General features: G+C 60.3%; 2 protein-coding genes and 1 long non-coding RNA gene across 4 annotated transcripts; 1 reads left to right on the top strand and 2 right to left on the bottom strand.

Annotated features, from left to right (window-relative positions):
• Positions 1–265: 265 nt before the first annotated feature.
• LOC108508567 lies at positions 266–3,797 on the bottom strand. 2 transcript variants are annotated; one of them, XR_001878432.1, is made up of 3 exons: positions 3,697–3,797; positions 857–1,039; positions 266–570 (listed from the first exon to the last, which is right to left on the bottom strand). It is a non-coding gene; the product is annotated as an uncharacterized LOC108508567 (long non-coding RNA). The 2 variants fall into 2 exon arrangements; XR_001878433.1 differs by lacking the exon at positions 3,697–3,797 and adding an exon at positions 3,013–3,126.
• On the top strand, positions 2,125–6,239 carry THBD (thrombomodulin). The gene is made up of 2 exons (XM_017837431.1): positions 2,125–5,484; positions 5,580–6,239. Exon 1 carries the CDS (start codon positions 2,125–2,127, stop codon positions 3,817–3,819), a length of 1,695 nt encoding a protein of 564 aa, XP_017692920.1. The 3' UTR covers positions 3,820–5,484; positions 5,580–6,239.
• Positions 6,240–6,593: 354 nt separating this feature from the next.
• Positions 6,594–8,154, bottom strand: SSTR4 (somatostatin receptor 4). The gene has a single exon (XM_017837397.1). It carries the CDS (start codon positions 8,152–8,154, stop codon positions 7,000–7,002), a length of 1,155 nt encoding a protein of 384 aa, XP_017692886.1. The 3' UTR covers positions 6,594–6,999.
• Positions 8,155–10,191: the final 2,037 nt, after the last annotated feature.

The following is a 10,191-nucleotide window of genomic DNA, read 5'->3' as shown; positions in this document are numbered from 1 at the left end:
TTTCCTGGAAATATTTCCCATTGAGCAGCCTTGACGAGGAATTTTTTTTATCTGGTTTTACATTTTTTTTTAAAAAAAAAAAAATAAGGAACAAACCAGAAATCTATTGTGGGGTTTTTTGGTTATTTTTTTTTTAATTTTCCACCTATTAAATTTGGTGTTCTTTCATTTTCTGTTGTTTGCCCTGAAATTCCACCCTCATTTCGCGGTTTTTTTTTAAAAAAAAAAAAAAAAGAAAAAAAAAGGAGAAGTAAAAGAAGAAGTAGAAGAGGAAGAATAGAAAAAACTGAAGTGAAAATTGGGGAAGCAAGAGGTTTTACTAAAGCCAAGGAAGGTCAGTGTTACCCAGCTCTGCAGGGAAGCCCTGGGAATGATCCTGTCCTCATTTTGAGGGGGTGGAGGGTGGCTGAGCTCTCCTTGGATGAATTCTTTATCCCAGGAATGGCCACTGCAGGCTCACACACGTGGACACCAATCTGTCCCTCCGGCCTTTCTCCTTGGGCTGCATCCCTGCCTCTGGAATTAAATCCCATGGACGCTGATTTTCCAAGCGTGTGGCAGAGCTGAAACCTTCAAGGGGATGAAAGGAGAGATAATAATTTGTTGTTCGTGTTATTAAGCATTATTATTATTACCCTTTTCCCCACAGCCTCACGTGAGCTCCGGGACCCACACGGGGTGGGAAGAGGGACAAGACAAACCACAGGAGTTTAATAAATAATAAATGAAGTTTTAATGAAGTAAATTCCTTGGGATGAGCCGAGGAAATAGGGATTTGCTGCTCCGTTGGGGGGATCCCAAGAGTTAATTGCAGTGACTGAGCCTTTAGGAATTAAAAACAAAAAGGGTCAAATACCTTTTCTTTGGGGTGGAGAAGCTTTGGATGTTTGGTTTTCATTTTTACTTTGCTCCTGGCTGTGTCCTGGCAGCAGAGACAGATCCCCCAGAGATAACACAGGGAATGGGACAGCTGGAGGTGCCCACAGGGAAAGAGAGATGATATCCTAGGAGTGGGACCCCCTGGTGCCCCGGGAGGAGGCTGTGGGGAAAAGGGTAATAATAATAATGCTTAATAAGATTAATAGCAATTATTATAATTATAGAATTTTATATCGATATATAAATTATCTATAATAATTTACTGGCATATATACATATATATTGATTTATTACTGATGTTTAAATTATTTATTAAAGAAATTTTCTGAATATCCAACCTGACCCTCCCTTGGCACAGCCTGAGGCCGTTTCCTCTCATCCTGTCTCTTGTTCCCTGGGAGCAGAGCCCGACCCTCACCTGGCTCCCCTCTCCTGTTGGGGAGTTTTTGGGAGCAGGAAGGTCCCCCCTGAGCCTCCTTTTCTCCAGGCTGAGCCCCCCCCAGCTCCCTCGGCCTCTCCTGCTGCTCCAGACCCTTCCCCAGCTCCTTTCCCTTCCTTGGACACCCTCCTGCCCCTCAATGTCCTTGTTTTCATGCGGAATCCAAACCTGGAGACAGGAATTGAGGTGTGAGCTCAGCAGCGCCCAGCACAGGGGGACGGGCACTGCCCTGGGCCCGCTGCCACGCTGTGGCTGCTGCACAAACAGGGTGATGACCCCATTGGGGTGACGACCCCATTGGGGTGATGATCCCATTGAGGTGATGATCCCATTGGGGTGATGATCCCATTGGGGTGATGACGATCCCAGCGGGGTTCACCCGCTCTGACTCCCATCCCGAGGTGCCCTTTTGTGAAACCCAGTTGCTGTTTCCCCCTTGGCACCGGGAGAACCCCCGTTTTTCCCGGTCGCGCTCGGCCCCATCCCGCTCCCCGGCGCGTGCCCCCGTCCATCCCGCGGGATACCCCGCTCGGCTCCCGCCCCTCCCGCTCCTCCCGGGCGGGACCAGCCGGGGAGGAGCCGTGGGGAGGATGCGGGAAGGGGGGGGCCCCGGGGCCGGCGTGGGCGGGTGGGAGGGGAGGGGGGGACGCGTCTGGCCGGGATTCACCCGCCGCAATCACTCCCCGTCCCCCGAGGCGCTTCCTTCCCCCGACGGGGCGGGCGGGCGGGCGGCTATAAAGGGGGCGGGCGGCGGGCTCGGCCATGCCAGAGCTCCGCGGCGGCGCCGGCCGCCCCCTCCGCCGGCCATGCGGCGGCTCCCGCTGCTGCTGCCGCTGCTGCTGCTGCTCGGGATGGGGCTGGGAGCGCCGGGCGAGCCGGGGGAGCCGGAGCCGCTCGCCCCGTCGGGCGCGCAGTGCCTGCAGCACGCGTGTTTCGCCGTGTTCTGGGGGTCGCGCCCGTTCGCGGCGGCGAGCGCGGGGTGCGAGCGGGGCGGGGGGCACCTCATGACCGTGCGCTCCACCGTGGCCGAGGAGGCGATCGCGCTGCTGCTGCAGAACCGCGGCGGGCGGCTGTGGCTGGGGCTCAGCCTGGCGCCCTCCCTGCGCTGCACCGAGCCCGCCCGGCGGCTCCGCGGCTTCCGCTGGGTCACCGAGGACAACCGCACGGACTACACCAACTGGGCGCCGTCGGGGCCGCGCTGCGGCGAGCGCTGCGTGACCGTGTCGCGGGAGCTGCGCTGGGAGGAGCGGCGCTGCGAGGACCCCGCCGACGGCTTCCTCTGCGAGTACAACTACGGCAGCAGCTGCCCGCTCCTGCCCTCCGCCGAGGGGCTCCCCGTCAGCTACACCACCCCCTTCGGCGCCCGCGGAGGGGAGTTCCTGGCGCTGCCGCCGCGCAGCGTGGCCTCGGTGCCCGCCCTGGGGCTGGAGCTGCGCTGCGACGAGGACGGCGAGGGCGGGCGGCTGCGCTGGGGCCGCGCCGAGCCCGGAGCGTGGCCGTGCCGCCTGGGGGGCGGCGGCTGCGAGGGCGCCTGCAGCGAGGGCGCGGGCGGGCCGCGCTGCTCCTGCCCCGACGGCGCCGTGCTGGGCCCCGACGGGCGCGGGTGCCGCTCGCCCTGCGCGGGGGCGCCGTGCCAGCAGCACTGCGTGGTGTCCGGCAGCTCCTTCGTGTGCATGTGCGACACCGGGTACCACCTGGGCGCCGACGGCAGCTCCTGCGAGGACAACGACGACTGCGCCAGCGAGCCCGGGCTGTGCGAGCAGCTCTGCGTCAACACCATGGGCGGCTTCGAGTGCCGCTGCTACGCCGGCTACAGGATGGTGGACGGGCACTGCCAGCGCGAGTCCCACTGCTACAGGGCGCCCTGCGAGCAGAGCTGCGAGGACGTGCCCGGCGGGTACCGCTGCGGGTGCTACGACGGCTACGCCGTGGACCCGCGGGACCCCGCGCGGTGCCGGCTGCACTGCAGCGACAGCCAGTGCCCGCCCCACTGCAGCCAGTACAGCGAGGGCTGCGAGTGCCCCGAGGGCTTCCTGCTGGACGACGACAAGCTCTGCGTGGACATCGACGAGTGCGACATGAACTACTGCGAGCACAACTGCACCAACCACCCCGGCGGCTACCGGTGCCACTGCCCCGCCGGCTACCGGCTCGTCAACGACCTCGACTGCGCCCCGCTCCCGGAGCAGGACGCGGAGGGACCGCCGTTCTCGGGGGATTTCGAATCCCAGACGCTCCCCCCACCCACGGCCGTCCCGCGGACGCCCCCGCCCAGCCGGACCCCACCGAAGGCGGAGCCCCTCCACCCCGGCGCCCTGGTGGGCATCGCGGTGGGCGCCGTTTTGACCGCCCTGGCCCCGCTGGCTCTGGGCTACTACCTGGCAAAGAAGCGCTGCCGGCCCCCCGCCACCATGGATTACAAGTGCGGGGGACCCCACGAGAAGGAGCTCGGGCTCCAGCCGGTCGCCTCGGGCTGTGCCGGCCCCGCACAGAAACTGTAGGGACTGCGGGCAGGACGGAGAGAGGGAGGTGGACTGAACTTGGTAATATTTACAACCCCCACCACCACCACCACCTCACCCCTGCTGCAATTTTTTAATGACAATTTGGGAAAAGCTGTGATCAACCCACTTCTAAAAATACTCGCTGCTTTCCAGTCGGCTCTTGGAACACTGGCGCCAGAGAGCCAGGAAGGCAGAACGCGCGGAGGCTGCTCCGTTCTTGCTCTGTTCGTTCCTGCTCCGTTCATTCCTGCTCCGTTCCCGCTCCCTTCGCAGGCGGCAGCCGGCATTCAGCTTTCCTTTTCCCGAGCCAGTGGTGGGGAAAAGCCCCAAGGAAAAACGCAGGAGGGACATCTCCGTCTGGAACTGACTCTAAATCCGTGTGGACCCTCTGACTGACTCGGTGGGGACTGTGGAAGGTCGCCCGGCCCCCAACCCCTCTCCCTCGGGCCGGGCTGCAGAGGATGGTTTTCCGGGACTGGGAGGCTCCTGCCTTTGTCTGGAGTCGGGTTAATTTGTTTTAAACTGATGGCCGATGGAAGCAGGAGCAAAGATGTTGTGGGCAGCACTTTATGTGGCCCCTCTGCCCCCCGTGTCTGCACCGTGTCCCCCCCATGTCGTGCCTCATCCCTGAGCACTTTCCACCTTAAATCACTGGTGGCAGCGGCGACCCAGCTGAGTGTCACCCGGGGGGGGGGGAGCTAAAATGCCTGATTCCCGTTCCCTCACGTTATTTTGGGGCTCTCTGGGGGGGTGTGGAGGTTAAACAGGGACACGACACTGCCGGGGTGGGTTTTTTTCCGTGGCAGGGAAGGTTTGCGGTGCCGCGGAGCCTCGTGTTCCCCACCCAATTCCTTCCCCAGTTTCCCACCCTGGTTGCATTTAAACGGATTCAAGGTGTTTTTACAAACCCACTTACGACCCCTCCTGCCCACAGGGATTTTTCCTGTTTTCCCTTGACCGGGTTGAGTCTAATCCATGCTGGAACTCACAGCGAAACATTCCCACGGGGGCAGGATCCTGCCCGCTGCCTATTTTCCAGCCACGGCCTGGGGGGGAAAATCTGGAAAAGGCTGTGTTTTTCCAGCTCCTTCATTCCATGGGGGTCCTGCTCCGGCAGCTGTGGTGGGGTGACGCCGGCGGCTGCTGGTGGGAATGTGGGAGCGGGTGCTGACAGCTTTATGCCAGTGAAATATCATCCCAGAGCAGCAGTTTGCTTTCCCACAGGAAGTTTTGCGGGCCCAGGGTCAGAACTGGGGGGTTCTGTTCCCCCACACACCCCCCCTCACATACTATGAACTCGCTAACATGCAACATCCCCCCTGGAATGCTGAACTTACATGTCAAATTCCAAGGAAAATCAAAATAGTTGTGTGAACTGTGGGTTTCCTAAAAGGTTGTTGCCCCCGGGGCCGGGTGACTGAGGGTCCTGTCAATAGGCAATTAGAGGGAATGATTCATTGCAAATATAAGTCTGTGGCAGGTTTATTTTGGAACAATTTGCTTGCAATGGAAAGGAGGGATGGAGCTGTTTGCATTATCTATAGAAATGGAGCAATATCAACATATAAAGGAGTCACTTAAGAAAATATATAAAGAGAAGAAAGAAAGAGAAAGAAGGATAAGAGCAGACAGTGGAGAGGAGAGATCCCACCCGTGGCTCCAGTGATGGGACTTGACTGTTGTGATTTTGCTGCGTGATGGTCACAGCCTTGATCTGTCAGGGATGGGGGAAACCCCCAAAATACAAAAGCTCCAAGGGTTAATACACCTTCAGGCTCAAGTGGGAACACCCGGGTACCTCCCCTGCCTGATCCAATGCCATGGATCACACACAGCCCTCTGGAGGGAGCCCCAGAAACGAGTCTGGGGGCACCTCGGGGGTCTTTGATGGTTTATGGCCCCTTCTAAGACATGACCACGTTTGGCCCTGAGCCAGTTATGCCCTGGTTTATGGGATGAGCACCTCCTGGTTTATGGGATGGCTCCTGGGGGGGGAGGACACTGCCATGACAAGAAGCATCATCCCACCTTGCAGAAGCTGCTCCTTCCTGGCCTTTTCCCTCGTCTGGCTCAATCCTCTCAGCTTGTTGCTTAAACAAAGTCTGTTTGTCGTGGTCGCCCTCCGGTGTCTTACACAGGTCAGAGGTTCTGCCACCACACCCCCAAAAACTCTGCTCCTCCCCTTCTGTGCTTGGCTCAAATTCCCTCTGTGGTGGTTTATCCTATGAAAAGTGCCTAAACAGTGTTTGAGACACGCGGATGTCTTTAATTCCTTCCCCAAGGTTCAGCCCCCTGTTTTATACCCCCCGGCACGTTTTGTAAATACTTATTTATTTATTGGAATTATACCCTCCGTGATGTCACGCAGCGATTCTGCGTGGAGACCAATAAAGCTTTTACAGTCTGGTTTATAGAAAGCTGCTCAGGGAATATTCTTTCTCCCCTTCCCCCCAAAAAAATGACTGGTTTTCCTCACCGAGCTCCCGGAGCCACCAAAAAAAGGCCCAGGAGCATTCGGGGCTGAAAACATGCCCGGTTATTTCCCCACTGGGATTAAAATAGAAGGAATGAGCCGTAAATAATGGACAAGAATAACATTAAAAGGACGAAGTTATACCCAAAATAAAACCAAATAAGTTGGAAATGGCTCATTTAATGTGACCTTGGTGTCACCCTCGTGCTGTTCCTCACCCTGACTTCCTGGGGGTCTCAAGTTTAGCCAAGATTTGGTACATCAAATAGAGTTTGGTCCTGTGCGTGCTAAAATCCTGGGAATTTGAGGGGCAGTGGGAGTGACTGTTGGTGGGACCTCACTCGGCTGTAGGCCTGGCAGGGCTGATGGGCTTTGGGGCTTTTCCCTGTCTCTCAGGGCATGTCTTGGGAAGGAACAGGAACTTGTTATTTATCAATCTGGAGGGGCAGGTTAATAAACGCCAGTGGCGTTTTGGGATCCTTCCCGTCCCCAGTCCCAGCCGAGGCTCCCGAGTGACAAAGGGAACAGCAATAACGACTCGGTCGATGGAATTCACGGTATCCCAGGCCAGTCTTATGGCTTTTTATTTGGGGAACTGCACAGCACAGCACAGGGTGGGCCGGCGGGGCGGGCACGGCATCCGTCCCCTCTCCATCCGGGATCCCCTTCCACCCCCGGGGCTGGCACGGCGCGGGGGGCCTCCCCTAGAAGGTGGTGGTCTTTGTGAGGAGGGGCCCGGGCTTGCAGCAGGGCTGGGGGTGCAGGGGGTCCTGCTGGCAGGGCAGGGGGGGGCACACGCAGCCCTTGCCCTTGTCGTCCCCCCGGGGGACGGCGCAGTAGTCGAGGGGCTCTTCCTCCTCCTCGTCCTCGTCGCCGTCCCTGTCCCCGGCGTGGCAGCAGCACAGGCTGGCGTCCAGGCAGCGCCGCAGCACGCCGTGGAAGGAGTGCCGGAAATTCTCCGAGAGGAACCCGTAGAGGATGGGGTTGGCGCAGCTGTTGGAGTAGCTGAGGATGAGCGAGGCGTTGTTGACCGTGGCGTCCAGGCGGCCGGGCAGCAGGAGGTTGACCAGCTGCACCACGTAGAAGGGCATCCAGCACACCACGAACACGGCCACCACCATGAGCACCAGGCGGGTGAGCTTGCCCTCGGAGCGCCGGCGCTGCTCCCAGCCCACCCGCTGCGCCACCGCCCGCATCTTGCCCACGATGAGCAGGTAGCAGAGCCCCATGGCCGACACGGGCAGCAGGAAGCCCAGCAGGGTGGTGTACACCACGAAGGCGGCCGACCAGGCCGGGCTGGGCCACAGCAGGTTGCAGGCCACGGCCTGGCCGTCGCGGGTGGCCGCCGTCCCGGCGAAGACGGGGATGGGCGACGCCACGAGCAGGGAGAGGAGCCACACGCCGCCGTTGACCATCTTGGCCACCCTGGGGCGGCGGTAGGTGGCCGCGCGCAGCGGGTGCACCACGGCGATGTAGCGGTCCAGGCTGAGCACCGTCAGGCAGAAGACGCTGGTGAACATGTTGAGCCCGTCCACGCCCAGCACGGTGCGGCACAGCGCCCGCCCGAAGGGCCAGTGGTGCAGCGCGGCCGAGGTGGCCACGAAGGGGATGCTGAGCATGAAGAGCTCGTCAGCGATGGCCAGGTTGAGCAGGTAGATGTTGGTGGCCGTCTTCATCTTGGCGTAGCGCAGGATGACGAAGATGACCAGGGAGTTGCCCAGCAGCCCCAGCAGGCACACCAGGGCGTAGATGCACTGGATCACCACCATCCCCGCGATCTCGCCCGCCGTCCCGCCCTGCTCCGCCGGGCCCTGCCGCCGCCCGGCCTCTCCCGCCGCCGCGCTGCTGTTGGGGGGCATCTCGGAGCCGGCCCAGCTGGAGACGGTCCAGAGGGGCACGGCGGCCGCCCGGGCCCCTGCCAGGAGCTGCTCGGCGTCGGTGCTCATGCCGGGAGGTGATCCATGGGGGGCTGGCCTGCGGGCAGGGCACGGGCAGAGAGAAGGGGTGAGAGCTGCAGTGTGTGGTACATCCAAGCCCGATCCCCGGCCGTCCCCCTTGGACTGGGCAGCTCCAGCCGTGGCCCCCTGGCTGCCTCCATCAGCCCCCTGCCCTGCCTGGACACCTTCACCTCGCTCCTAGGGGTAGTGGCATCACTGTCCAGGTCACAGCATCTCGGCTGTTTGGGGTCTTGGGACATTCCAGGCCAGAGCATCCCGGTTGTTTGGGGTCTCAGGGGGCTCTCTGGGTTGTTTGGGGTCTAAGTGGGCTCTCCTGGCCGGAGCATCCCGGCTGTTTGGGATCTCAGGGGCTGTGCTGTGGGGTGGGCATGAACCACGTGTGGGGCTCCCCAGCTGCCAGTGGCAAACCGGGCAGCATGGCCTGGGAACCAATGCCAGCACGGCCTGGGAATCAGTGCCTGCATGGCCTGGGAATCTGTGCCAGCATGGCCTGGGAATCTGTGCCAGCATGGCCTGGGAATCAGTGCCGGCATGGCCTGGGAATCAACGCCATCCACCTCCACAGACCCCCGCAAATCTCCAGGATTTCATTAACCTTGCGGGGAAAGGAAAGAGAAGGAGAAACCGAGCCGGGAATATTTTACCTCTCAGTCTTCCAGGGATTGCAGGATCCTCCCGCCTCCCTCCCGGGGGGCAGCAGCCGGCGCGGGGAGATGCTCCGGTGGGATCTGCCGGCTGTTGGCAACGGAAAGTCCTGCTTGACCTGAGTCAGATGACCGGGAGGATCCGGACCTTTTAAAGCGAAAGGCAGAGCGGGGATGGGCACACAGGCTCTCCCTCCTCCTCCGCATCCCTACGCCGCAGGCATCGGCTCCGCGTTAAAGATAAATAGAACGCGAGTTTTCCATCCAGGCTCTGGATTTCCGATGGAAAACAGCGCAGCAGACGAACCCTCCTCCCTCCAGGGTGCGGGGCCGTGCGGCGAGGAGCCGGAGCATCCTCCGGGCGCTGCCGGCGCGGAGCCTCCCGATCCCGCGGCCGATTCCCGGCGCTGCGGCGGGCGGGAGCTGCAGCCCGGCCCCCACCACGGCATCCCGCACCCCGCCCTCGGATCCCCTGCGGGTCCCCGCGGGGTCCCCCCGCCCGAGGGAGGCCGGAGATGGAGGAGGAGGGAGGTTGCCTTGGCAACCTTCCGCGCGCGCTCCCGCATCCCGCATCCTTCCCGCGCATTCCCGCCTTCCCTGTGCCCAGCCCGGCCCCATCCCAGCGCTGCAGGGACCCCCCGGCTCCTTCCTGCTGGGTCCCACTCCCTTGGCAGGGAAGGGGCATCCCACGGCACTGCATCCCTGAATCCCAGGAATGGGGAGGACCAGCCCAGCCTGGCCCCAAACCCAAATGCCCTGGGAATGTCATCCCAAATCGGAGTCTGTTCTGAAATTCGTGGTGCAATGAGTAAAAATGGGCAGAAATCGCATCTTTTGGGGATTTTTTTTTTTTTTTGAATCAGTTGCTGTGTTTGGGGCTTTTTTTTTGATGAGAGGGATCCAGGGAACTTTTGTGCCAAGGAATCACTGGCTCAGCTCAGTGACAGCCCAGGTCATGGAATCAACAAATCACAGAATCACGGAATCATGGAATTATAGAGTAACAGAATCAAAGAATCATGGAATAATGGATCATTTAGCTTGGGAAAGCCCTCTAAGATCGAGTCCAATGTTGATCCAGCACTGCCAAGGCCACCACTAACCCGTGTCCCCAAGTGCCACATCCACACGGCTTTCACGTCCCTCCAGGGCTGGACAACCATTTTGGGGAGAATTTTTCCCAATATCCAACCTAAACCTCCCCTGGCACAACTTGAGGCCTTTCCCCTCATCCTGTCCCTTGTTCCCTGGGAGCAGAGCCCGACCCTCCTGGTTCCCCTCTCCTGTCAGGGAG

Source organism: Lepidothrix coronata, unplaced genomic scaffold (genome assembly GCF_001604755.1).
Source record: "Lepidothrix coronata isolate B3197 unplaced genomic scaffold, Lepidothrix_coronata-1.0 Scaffold304, whole genome shotgun sequence".
Classification (NCBI taxonomy): Eukaryota; Metazoa; Chordata; class Aves; order Passeriformes; family Pipridae; genus Lepidothrix; species Lepidothrix coronata.
This window is presented reverse-complemented; position numbering and strand designations above follow the sequence as displayed.

Excerpts from the sequence above, each read along its gene's own strand:
- THBD (XM_017837431.1), top strand. The coding sequence starts at position 2,125 with ATGCGGCGGCTCCCGCTGCTGCTGCCGCTGCTGCTGCTGCTCGGGATG.
- SSTR4 (XM_017837397.1), bottom strand. The coding sequence starts at position 8,154 with ATGCCCCCCAACAGCAGCGCGGCGGCGGGAGAGGCCGGGCGGCGGCAG.